This window comes from Salvelinus alpinus, chromosome 23 (assembly GCF_045679555.1).
Source record: "Salvelinus alpinus chromosome 23, SLU_Salpinus.1, whole genome shotgun sequence".
Taxonomy (NCBI): domain Eukaryota; kingdom Metazoa; phylum Chordata; class Actinopteri; order Salmoniformes; family Salmonidae; genus Salvelinus; species Salvelinus alpinus.
This window is the reverse complement of record NC_092108.1, coordinates 43,426,744-43,439,847: the sequence shown is the minus strand read 5'-3', so window position 1 is coordinate 43,439,847 and position 13,104 is coordinate 43,426,744. Positions and strand designations below refer to the sequence as shown.

The 13,104-nt window shown below is 44.0% G+C and overlaps 1 protein-coding gene across 4 annotated transcripts in view; it reads right to left on the bottom strand.

Moving 5' to 3' along the window:
- Nucleotides 1-429: 429 nt before the first annotated feature.
- LOC139551090 (potassium channel subfamily T member 2-like) overlaps nt 430-13,104 on the bottom strand; it is a 64,624-nt gene continuing 51,949 nt past the window's right edge. For 2 of the 4 annotated variants that reach the window (XM_071362482.1, XM_071362483.1), the window contains 4 exons: nt 12,546-12,674; nt 5,645-5,957; nt 2,908-2,998; nt 430-1,986 (listed from right to left, as the gene is read on the bottom strand). In XM_071362482.1, coding sequence (XP_071218583.1) covers nt 1,872-1,986; nt 2,908-2,998; nt 5,645-5,957; nt 12,546-12,674 — 648 coding nt within the window. In that variant the 3' untranslated portion in view covers nt 430-1,871. Of the gene's footprint in view, nt 1,987-2,907; nt 2,999-5,644; nt 5,958-12,500; nt 12,675-13,104 lie in introns of all 4 variants that reach the window. The other 2 variants (XM_071362481.1, XM_071362484.1) reach the window with 2 other exon arrangements.

The window sequence follows — 13,104 nt, the reverse complement described above, 5'->3', positions numbered from 1 at the left end:
GTACTCCATGCTTTTGGCACCGCCCACATCACAGACCCAGGAGATACCGGAGTCCAAAAACCACTCCTCACGTGCAGACTAGAATAACTAAAAGACAGTATATATATATTCACAGAAAATGAGTTGTTTCTATGGCCACTCTGTAGGCCTACTTTTGAATACTTTTATGCTATTATGACTTCTGCCATCGTGATATAATGTTGATTAATGTGCACTGTCCCTGTCAACAACAATTATATATACTTAAGGCAAAGCGTTGTGCACTATACAGCCGACAATGCGCCTTTTAAAGGCATTTTCCTCCGCATTTCTCCCATCGTACTATTGCATTCATGGCAAACACTGCGCATTTTGGCTCGACCATCATTTCCTTTAAAAGTATGTTAGTGCGCTGTGCTCTAACATGCCTTGCATTAAATCCCAGTCTATATAAACTTAAAAGCTAATGAAGAAAAGAGTTCCCCACAAGTTCAGAAATCTATTTGCATTCAAAGTGTGCAACGATAATGAGTAAACATTGCATTATTTATGACAGACAATAAGAATGACAACAAACATTCAACAGATGAGCATAGTACAATGCATGATTCACATGACTATACAAATAAATAAACAAACAGTAAATATGATATCATGAGGTATAGAGAGCAATAGTAATAGAGCAATGTGGTGTCTTTTTGTAGGCACTAACTCTGCCATGGCTCGTTGGGCAAAGCCTATGGGGAAATTAACTATAACGCAGCACAAATGAAAATTAATTTTTGATAAACTGCAAAAATAACGTCTGTGGTAAACAGAGGCTTATGAGATCTTATAGGTTTTGTTCTAGAACACAATGTATATAAGATCTTCTAAGCCTGTGTTAACCTCCGACTTTATCTTCGCCGTTTATCCCAAAACCCCATTCTTTCCCCATTAATTTCTGCCATAGCAATGGTTGAACGAGGGTAACCAGAGGTTACTCATTTCAGTTTTTTTAGGACTACAAGCTGGCGAGCTCTATACTGTAAACTATGAGGACAGATTTTTTGCATAGCAACCCAAACAGTTCAGTCACCACCCCCCCAAACATGCAAACAAATACCACCATTTACATTTGAGTAATTTAGCAGATGCTCTTATCCAGAGCGACATACAGTTAGTGCATCCATCTTAAGCAAGATAGGTGGGAAAAATCACATCTCAGTCATAGTAAGTACATTTTCTCTCAATGAAGTAGCTATCAGCAGAGTCAGTGCTATTTGGGATGGAGGGAGGGGATCAAGTGGGAGGGTTATTTCATGAAAGGCAACCAATATTTGGGGTGAGGGGTGAGGTGGGGGTGTGAATGCTGTGGGATTATACCGTACTAAAATACTATTTGACGAGGTAGGGTTTCAGACATATTTGGAAGATGAGCAGGGACTCTGCTCTTCTAGAAGAGCTTTGACCACGGGGTGTCTTTCAAATCATTGAGTTCCTAAACTGAGTTTATCCTCTGGAAAGGCCACATTGTGAAAGCGAGAGATACAGTTTAAGACACACGTATATCTATGTTAATTGAAAAGTAGATAAAGTATGGGGATGATACAGTCCAAGATTATATTGATTGCACCACCCCGTGCTCTGCGCAACGCAATGTGAATTGTAGCACATAACATAATTATGGCATTAAAGGGATGGTTCACTTTGTTGGAAGTTTTAGCTAATTTTCGATATTGCCATTTCATCCTAACTGTTTTACATGAGTTGGTTATTTAGCTAGTTTTATTATTATTATTTTCTAATTTAACGTCCAGAATCTCCTGGCAAGGATGTAGCAGTGCAAAAAAATGAATGATCCCTTTAACACCCCAATACTACTGTAAAGGCAGGTTGTGTGTAGGTAGGGATCAAAAAGAAGACTCGGTCTTGGTGTGCTCCCCAACACAGGTGTTGTTTCCCAGACTCTCCCTGCTGTCACCAGCCTTAGGGACATACCCCACGGGATCTGAACGGATGAGATACCTGTAAAATAGGATGGAGAATTCCTCTCACTCTGAGTGGTTTGATATTTTCAAACATTTGTTTATACACAAAACAATACGGAAATGGGAGTAATATCGAGTAGGAGACATTCCTGATTTTTTTTCTTCGACTTTTATGATCTGTTAAAGCTCTGACACGCCATTTGAACATTGAACAGTGTTGGCAGTCAAACTCCTTGGAAGACCTTGGAAGTCGTCAGCCACTCAGCCTTGTTAAAACACTCCAAACCAGAAGGTGGCAGTGGCGTTGTTTGGCAATGCATATCCGTGCCTATTGCTTATTGTCTAGATTCCAATCTCTCTGCGATAATGTTGTTAATTTGTAGAACGCCCTTATTGATACTAGCCAGAAGGCCACAGCTAGATAACTACCTAGCAAGATGACGAAGAAACAATTTAATTCACTCTCTATGATCCCATACTGCCAGTACCAGCCCATAGCCAAATGTTTAGCTATCACATCATTGCTAGCTAGCTAAGGACACTGCACTAACACGGCAGCTAACACTGGCAGCTGTTTCATGGAAAGTAGCTTATCCATTATGATTGAATTATTATGTCAATACTAGCTACAGTGGTTAGCTAGCTTGGAGGAAGTATTTAGTGTTGTACTACCATCCCATAGCCTACATTGCATATGAAGTGTGACTGGCTCATCCGTGGATGTACGGAGAAAATGCCCTCTTTTTAAAAAAATATATATATATATTGGTAGGTTCGTTGTTACGGGGTCTTCACGCAGCAGGTAAAACTTTTGTTCTAGCAAGAGAAGGAATGGTCTTCCACTATGATAAGTACCTATTGGCAGTGAGATTCTCGGTGTTTCATGCTTTCGTCCGCACATCATCAACTGTTTGGGTGTGTCTTTAGCCCATACTTAACTACTTACTGCCATACTTACACTATGTCATTCAGTTCCAGTTTGGTGTCGGGAGGTGGGTTGATCAACACATACGTGTGGGAATGCGTGCTCTGGTTCTCGCTCATGTCATCTAGAATAGGAAAAAACAGCAGTCATAGGTCCTGTTCATACTTGTGAACTCTTGATCAAGTTTAAACGTAAACTTTTTATCCATCTCAAAATTTGCATCAGCCAATTAGAATTGTCGACGTAGTTGAACATGATAGAATGCTACATGTTAGCTTTTCCCATGAGCTAGCCTGGCACACATAGCCCTATGCTAACACGTCCAGCTGGTAGCCAAGTCAACAAAGGTAAACCTTGGATTTTGAGTTTTAAGATATCCCTCTGTTGGCCAAGTTGACCTATTGTAAGCAGTGGTGTAAAGTACTGTAACTGTACTGTAACCCAGGGTCGTTACAGTACTACTTACTAAGTAGTCTGTATTTTACTATTTATATTTTTGGCAACTTTTACTTCACTACATTCCTAAATAAAATAATGTACTTTTTACTCCATACGTTTCCCCTGACACCCAAAAGTACTCGTTACATTTCGAATGCTTAGCAGGACAGGAAAAGGGTCCAATTCACACACTTCAAGAGAATTTCCCTGGTCATCCCTACGGCTTTGGATCTTATGGACTCACTAAACACAAATGCTTTGTTTGTCAATTATGTCTGAGTGATGGAGTGTGCCTCTGACTATCTTCAAAACATTTTTTTTTTAAATGGTGCCCTCTGGTTTGCTTAATATAAGGAATTTGAAATGATTTATACTTTTACTCAAATAGTATTTTACTGGATGACTTTCACTTTTTTTTTTTTGTCATTTTCTTTTACAGTATCTTTACTTTTACTCAAATATGACAATTGGGTACTTTATCCACCACATGCCATTGTTTGCTGGATATAAAGTTTAAGATCTTTGATTGACTGATACGGAATTTGATACAGGAAATAATCATGGCCAGCTGATATTGTGTTAGCATAGGGCTAAGTGTGCCAGGTAATTTTGTTATACACTGAACAAAAATATAAACCAAACATGCAACAATTTCAAAGATTTTACTGAGCAACATATAAGGAAATCTGTCAATTGAAATACATGTATCTATGGATTTCACATGACTGGGAATACAGATATGCATCTGTTGATCACAGACACCTTTAAAAAAAAGGCTGTGGCTCAGGGGTTCGTTGTCCGTAGCTTATGCCTGCCCATACCATGGTCATACCATACCCATACCATGGGGCACTCTGTTCACAATGTTCACTTAAGTAAACCGCTTGCCAACATGACGCCGTACACGCTACGCTGTCTGCCATCTACAGTTAAAACAGGGATTCATCCGTGAAGAGCACACTTCTCCAGCCTGCCAATAAGGTCAAGACCCTGGTGAGAATGACGAGCACGCAGTGGACTTTCCTGCAGTCAGCATGCTAATTGCACATACGTGGCACTGTGTTTTAGAGTGACCTTTTATTGTCCCCAGCACAAGGTGCACCTGTGTAATGATCATGCTGTTTAATCAGTTTATTGATACAGTATGCCACACCTGTCAGGTGGATGAATTATTTTGGCAAAGGAGAAATTGTCACTAACAGGGATGTAAACAAATTTGTGCACAACATTTGGGAGAAATATGTCTTTGTGCATATGGAAAATTTCTGCTATCTTTTATTTCAGCTCATGAAATACAGGACCAACACTTTACATGTTGCATTTATATTTTTGTTTAGTGTATTTTGTGTTTTTATGTGCAATTATTGGGAGACTATTCAGCCTGAAGAACACCACGGGAGATTACTCGGGCTGGTTCAAAGCATGGACTGGCGACTGAGGAGCTGCAGGGAGGTGACTTGACTCAGCGAGGATGGCGAAGCAGTGGAAAGATTTGCAAGGCAAGGTGGAACCAGTCTACTTGCAAGTCGTCGCAACCAACGTGGACAGTGATGGACGCTGGATGATTAGTTCTGCGAGCTATTCCCAAGGAGTGCAACCACTGCCATTTGGTGGACTATTTAAATGTGTTATTGTTTTGGTCTTTGCACAGTTGTTGAATTATTTTGACCATGTGATGTTTACTACAGATCAGCATTTAACTGTGAATGTGTAAAATGTTCAATGTGCTGAAGAGGACCACAATGGAAATAATTGTAAAACTTTTTAGTGTTATGCTCAACACATTTTTTTCATGCATTTCTGGCTGCATTGTGTTTTTAAATGGTCAATTAAATCAATCAATCTCATGGGAAAAGCTCAAATGTAGCGTTCTATCATGTCATCGATTCTCATTGGCTGATGCAGATTTTGAGAAGTTTAAGTATGGACACCCAGTGATTTAAGCTACGGCCAGCCAGAGATTTTACGGATTGACGGATGATGGACAATGGAGATGATTGTTCTTTAAAACCTCTCAATGTCTGCCTTTCCCGCAAATGCAACTTGTCCGAAAATAGTTAACTAGAATTTAACTTTTGACAGACAATGATGAATGCGGTCAAACAGACGTATGAATATGTACTCAATTATATGCATTCATCATTGTCCGTTTTTGTCCGTGTGTTGACTGACAATCATCTCTGTCTTCTATCCATCCACCCATCCATCCATCAATCAACTAAGCCTGGGTCTCATGTTTCAAACACATAACATATTTTGCCTTCTATTCCAGGTCTTGGAAATTCAACTAGCAATCCCCCAAAAACATCCCTCCCCAGGTGTGGTCTCTCACCGTAAGCCGTGGCAGAGAGTCCCAGGCTCTTCATCCGGTTGTTGACCAGCTCAGCCAGCTCCTGTCTCTCTGAGCGTCTGGCCCTCAGAACCTGCTGGGCCCCCCTCTGAGCCTCCCTCTGGTTCCCCCGTGGGCCTCTCCAGCTCAGCTTTCGTGCCCACTGCATGCTCTTCCTCCTCAGCAGGGGAGCCTTCCCGTCCGATGGGTCGCTGGAGGTGGAGCTGCGGTGGAGCCCTCCGGCCACAGGGGGAAGCTCTATGTCGGCCTGCTCCTTGGCGTCATCAAAGTCCTCGACACATATCGAGAGCTGTGACTGAGTACAATCGAAACACAATGCCATATAAATTAATGAAGTCCATGGTGAAACAGGGTAAAATGAAATGACCAGAACAAAGCGACTTAAAACACACAGAAATATGGAGTTAAATTGATGCCCAAAAAGTTTCACAAATGATCAAGAGCGAGGCCAGAGAATTTAGAAGTGGTTTTGACGATGATTTCTTACTGACATTACCACCAGTGGCAAGTCTCACCGCGTTTGTCAAGCACAATTTAACCAAGACATATTACAGCAGAGGAAATCCAACTTCATCTGCACTAAAATTCGATTTAGGGCTCTATTTTTGGCTGATGCTAAGGAGGCGCAACAGTCAAATGCACGTTAGTTTGCAATTTCTTCATGTAAGAACTGGCACGCTAGAATTTTCCACCCCTTATACCAGGTTAGGCAATTGACCTGTCTAACATCAACTGCTCGCTTGCACTGAGGTGGGAGGGGTGGTAATATTTGTGGTGTGTCCTTAAAATCAAACGCAAAAGTGACAATTTCATGCAACACTAAAAGAAAATGTCAAGACCCACCAAAAGCAGGTCTTCACTGATTTTTAGAGCGGCAGCACAGCCTATCCAGCCGGGATGCCCATGGAATGAGATTTTTATTTCCTTCCTCCCATTTCATTAGATTAAAAAACAAGAATAACCTACCCTCCCCTTAATCAAGGCTGGTTTAGCAGCTTCACAGAAGTGCATATTTGTATCCTGGACAAATATTAGCCAAGTAGCCTGTGAATAAAGGGGTTTTAAATTATCTACTGAGAGTGTCTTGAAATATGAGTTGAGTGACAAAATATGAGTGACAAAATTCCTCCAAGAGCGTGGTGAGACTGATCAACAACTACGGGAAGCATTTGGTTGGAGCAATTGTAGCTAAAGGTGGCTCAACCAGTTATTGAGTGTACTTTTTCACACTGGGGCATTGGGTGTTGCATAACTTGGTTTATGAGTATGTCATTGTTGTGCTATTTGTTCACTTAGGTTCCCGTTATCTAATATTAGGTTTTGGTTAAACATCTGATAACATTCAGTATAGAAAATATGCAAAAGTAGAGAAAATTAGAAAGGGGGCAAATACTTTTTCACAGCACTGTATATGTTTTTTTTTGCATGGGGCTGCGTCTCAGTCCACCGCATCCACCGTTATGCCGGCCTTCCGCATCGGCAGTGTAAGGTGCCCATGCTGCAGCTGTGTTTATCAGACCATGAGACATCCCGAAAATCGGTCTTCTCATGAAAACGGTTTGGCCTACAAACTAATATGACTACTCTATGGAAAGATGACTCTCACAAACCTACGACCAACAAAAACGGGACTCGTCTGAAGATAACCGGTACCAGTTTAAAAAATGAATGGAAATAGAGAGGTTAGTTTTGTGCCTACCAAAAACATTGGGTTAAATATGTGTAAAAAAAAAAAAACTATAATATTTCCTGAGCTTTCTTATACAGATGAAGTCGGAAGTTTACATACATCTTAGCCAAATACATTTAAACTCGATTTTTCACAATGCCTGAAATTTAATCCTAGTAAAACATTTCCTGTTTTAGGTCAGTTAGGATTATCACTATATTTAAAAAATTTGAAATGTCAGAATAGTAGTAGAGAGAATGATTTATTTCAGCTTTTATTTCTTTCATCACATTCCCAGTGGGTCAGAAGTTTACATACACAATTAGTTTTTGGTAGCATTGCCTTTAAATTGTTTAACTTGGGTCAAACGTTTTGGGTAGTCTTCCACAAGCTTCTCACAAGAAGTTGGGTGAATTTTGTCCCATTCCTCCTGACAGAGCTGGTGTAACTGAGTCAGGTTTGTAGGCCTCCTTGCTCGCACATGCTTTTTCAGTTCTGCCCACATATTTTCTATAGGATTGAGGTCAGGGCTTTGTGATGGCCACTCCAATATCTTGACTTTGTTGTACTTAAGCCATTTTGCCACAACTTTGGAAGTATGCTTGGGGTCATTGTCCATTTGGAAGACCCATTTGCGACCAAGCTTTAACTTCCTGACTTAAATCTTGAGATGTTGCTTCAATATATCCAAATAATTTTCCCTCCTCATGATGTCATCTATTTTGTGAAGTGCACCAGTCCCTCCTGTGGCAAAGCTCCCCCACAACATGATGCTGCCACCCCCGTGCTTCACGGTTGGGTGTAACGATTGTCGTCGGGAGAAGGAGAGGAGGACCAAAGTGCAGCGTGGTACGTATCCATAATACTTTAATCAAGATGAAAACACGAACAAAAACAACAAAACGACCAACGAACAGTTCTGACAGGTGCAACAAACACTAACCAGAAAATAACCACCCACCAACACAAGTGGGAAAACAGGCTACCTAAGTATGGCTCTCAATCAGAGACAACGATAGACAGCTGCCTCTGATTGAGAACCATACCAGGCCAAACACATAGAAAAAGAAATCCTAGACCTACAACATAGAATACCCACCCACATCACACCCTGACCAAACTAAAAAATAGAAACATACAAAGCAATCTACGGTCAGGGCGTGACAGTACCCCCCCCCCCCCCCCCCCCCCCAAAGGTGCGGTTTTGCGGCCGCAAAACCTGAACCAATAGGGGAGGGTCTGGGTGGGCATTTCACCGCGGTGGCGGCTCTGGTGCGGGACGTAGACCCCACTCCACCTTAGTCTTGGCCCCCTTATGTAGCGCCTCTAGAGTGGCGACCCTCGCCGCCGACCCCGGACTGGGGACCCTTACAACGGACCCCGGACAGGCGGGAGACTCTGGCAGCGCCGGACAGGCGGGAGACTCTGGCAGCGCCGGACAGGCGGGAGACTCTGGCAGCGCCGGACAGGCGGGAGACTCTGGCAGCGCCGGACAGGCGGGAGACTCTGGCAGCGCCGGACAGGCGGGAGACTCTGGCAGCCCCGGACAGGCGGGAGACTCAGGCAGCGCCGGACAGGCGGGAGACTCTGGCAGCGCCGGACAGGAGGGAGACTCTGGCTGCTCCGGACAGGAGGGAGACTCTGGCTGCACCGGACAGGAGGGAGACTCTGGCTGCTCCGGACAGGAGGGCGTCGCTGGAGGCTCCGGACTGGAGGGCGTCGCTGGAGGCTCCGGACTGGAGGGCGACGCTGGAGGCTCCGGACTAGAGGGCGTCGCTGGGGGCTTCGGACTAGAGGGCGTCGCTGGAAGCCTCGTGCCATAACTCCTTACTGGAGGTTTCATGCCATGGATCATCACTGGAGGCTTCGTGGCATGGATCATCACTGGAGGCTTCGTGCCATGGATCATCACTGGAGGCTTCTTACCATGGATCATCACTGAAGGCTTCGTGCCATGGATCATCACTGGAGGCTTCGTGCCATGGATCATCACTGGAGGCTTCGTGCCATGGATCATCACAGGAGGCTTCGTGCCATGGATCATCACTGGAGGCTTCGTGCCATGGATCATCACTGGAGGCTTCGTGCCATAGATCCTCACTGGAGGCTTCGTGCCATGGATCATCACTGGAGGCTTCGTGCCATAGATCATCACTGGAGGCTTCGTGCCATGGATCATCACTGGAGGTTTCATGCCATGGATCATCACTGGAGGCTTCATGCCATGGATCATCACTGGAGGCTTCGTGCCATGGATCCTCACTGGAGGCTTCGTGCCATGGATCATCACTGGAGGCTTCGTGCCATGGATCATGACTGGAGGCTTCGTGCCATGGATCATCACTGGAGGCTTCGTGCCATGGATCATCACTGGAGGCTTCGTGCCATGGATCATCACAGGAGGCTTCGTGCCATGGATCATCACTGGAGGCTTCGTGCCATGGATCATCACTGGAGGCTTCGTGCCATGGATCATCACTGGAGGCTTCGTGCCATGGATCATCACTGGAGGCTTCTTGCCATGGATCAACACTGGAGGCTTGGCTCTGGGAGAAGGCACATGACTCACCAGGCTGGGGAGACATGCAGGAGGATTAGGGCTTAGCACAGGTACAGGACTCACCAGGCTGGGGAGACATGCAGGAGGCCTTGTCCTTGGCCGAGGCACCGGATGCACTGGCCTTGGAGGCGCACTGGAAGTCTCGAGCAAAGAGCCTGCACAACCCGTCCTGACTGTATGGTGACTTTGGCCCTGCACGTGCGGGACGCAGGCACAGGATGCACTGGGCTATGCAGACGCACTGGAGACACAGTGTGAAGAGCTGGCGCAGGATAACCCGGGCCGAGGAGACGCACTAGAGGCCTGGAGTGCAGGACTGGCACACTCCTTCCTGGCTCGATACCCACTCTCGCCCGGCAGATGCGAGGAGCTGCGATGTAACGTACCGGGCTATGAACACGTACTGGAGACACCGTGCGCTCCACCGCATAACACGGTGCCTGACCAGTACGACGCTCACCACAGTACGCACGGGGAGTTGGCTCAGGTCTCCTACCTGACTTCGCCAATCTCCCCGTGTGCCTCCCCCCCAAAAAAATTCTGGGGCTGCCTCTCGGGCTTCCTTGCCAGCCGTGTTCGTGTCGCCAACTTCATTCTCCGATATCCCTCCTCGCACTGTTCCAGAGAATCCCAGGCGGGCTCCGGCACTCTCCCTGGGTCGACCGCCCACCTTTCTATCTCCTCCCAGGTTGTCTCATAGTCCACATAGTGCTGCTCACCTGTCCAGGAGTCCCTCTCACCACACTGCTTGGTCCTTTGTTGGTGGGTGGTTGTGTAACGATTGTTGTCGGGAGAAGGAGAGGAGGACCAAAGTGCAGCGTGGTACGTATCCATAATACTTTAATCAAGATGAATACACGAACAAAAACAACAGAACGACCAACGAACAGTTCTGACAGGTGCAACAAACACTAACCAGAAAATAACCACCCACCAACACAAGTGGGAAAACAGGCTACCTAAGTATGGCTCTCAATCAGAGACAACGATAGACAGCTGCCTCTAACTGAGAACCATACCAGGCCAAACACATAGAAACAAAAAACCTAGACCTACAACATAGAATACCCACCCACATCACACCCTGACCAAACTAAAAATAGAAACATACAAAGCAATCTACGGTCAGGGCGTGACATTGGGATGGTGTTCTTCGGCTTGCAAGCATCCCCTTTTTACCTTCAAACATAATGGTCCATAATGGTCCTTATGGCCAAACATTTCTATTTTTGTTTCATCAGATCAGAGGACATTTCTCCAAAAAGTACGATCTTTGTCCCCATGTGCAGTTGCAAACCGTAGTCTGGCTTTTTTATGGCGGTTTTGGAGCAGTGGCTTCTTCTTTGCTGAGGGCCTTTCAGGTTATGCCGATATAGGACTCGTTTTACTGTGGATATAGATACTGTTGTACCTGTTTCCTCCAGCATCTTCACAAGGTCCTTTGCTGTTGTTCTGGGATTGATTTGCACTTTTCGCACCAATGTACGTTCATCTCTAGGAGGCAGAACGCGTCGCCCTCCTGAGTGGTATGACGGCTGTGTGGTCCCATGGTGTTTATTCTTCCGTACTATTGTTTGTACAGATGAACGTGGTACCTTCAGGCGTTTGGAAATTGCTCCCAAGGATGAACCAGACTTGTGGAGATCGACAATTTTTTTGTTGTTGAGTTCTTGGCTGATTTCTTTGGATTTTCCCATGATGTTAAGCAAAGAGGCACTAAGTTTGAAGGTAGGCCTTGAAATACATCCACAGGTATACCTCCAATTGACTCAAATGATGTCAATTAGCCTTTCAGAAGCTTCTAAAGCCATGACATCATTTTCTGGAATTTTCCAAGCTGTTTAAAGGCACAGTCAACTTAGTGTATGTAAACTTCTGACCCACTGGAATTGTGATACAGTGGATTATAAGTGAAATAATCTGTCTGTAAACAATTGTTGGAAAAATTACTTGTGTCATGCACAAAGTAGATGTCCTAACCGACTTGCCAAAACGATAGTTTGTTAACAAGAAATTTGTGGAGTGGTTTAAAAACTGGTTTTAATGACTCCAACCTAAGTGTATGGAAACTTTCGACTTCAACTGTATCTCCTAGAAATATTTTAGCCATTTATGAATGTGTTATTCAATACGTTGCCATGGGATTTGATACTAAAGGCCAAATTCAATATTTTATCAAATACATTTATTTTTATTATTTTTTAATCCCTAAAGGGGAACTAAAATAAAACATCAATACATAAATGATCCATGACCATCTTAAAATAATTCCATATGTCAGCTTGAATATTAATTGGTTTTCACAAATCATGGAATCTCATAAATGGGGCTGAACTTACTTGGGAGTATGGCTCGCATTGCTTATGGGGGAATAAAAAAGCAAAGAAGAATAATATCAATGACTCTTACTGTGTTGTAATGTGCTTAAATAATCATCAAAGCATGCATACACTAAACATGTTAACGTAACGAATGAAGAAAAACACACACACACACACACAAAGCACGACAGAATGACTTCAATGGACCACAATGACTCTATAATCAATGTCGCTGTAATATGTAATTAACTCAAACATTCAACCTAAACTGGCATTTTACGGCCAAACAAATGATATAACATTATTAGAACACCCGTGGGGTCTAGAGGGCACCTCGGAGGAATCAGCCATCTGGGATTCTGTCCTGTAGATGCCGATGGGAATGTCACCGACGGTGGAACACAGTTTCTGATAGAGCCTTCCATACGTCTGGATCCAAAGGTCCTCCTCGGAGATCTGCATCTAAAAGGTGAGGAGGAGGTCATTTCTAATGGCTTTTCTCTATACAGGAAAAACACATTCCTTGCAGCAGCAACATATTGGATCTAGATTCCAGAAACACTGCATTACACTATAACCATGAGAAGTACACCGACTGCAGTCACTTACCTGTCAATATAAGGATGTGGACAGACAAGGGAAGCATGCACTAAGGCAGTTTGCTGAGTATATTCTCCGATCTTAGCTGCTGTGCTGTCACACATAGGACTACTGTACTGTACAATGGGTGCATCTCAAAACCTCTTAAGGATCTGACCCTTTTTTAAATGTTTTATGTTGCCTAAAATTACATACCCAAATCTAACTGCCTGTAGCAAGGATAAGCATATTCTTGATACCATTTGAAAGGAAACACTTTGAAGTCTGTGGAAATATGAAATGAATGTAGGAG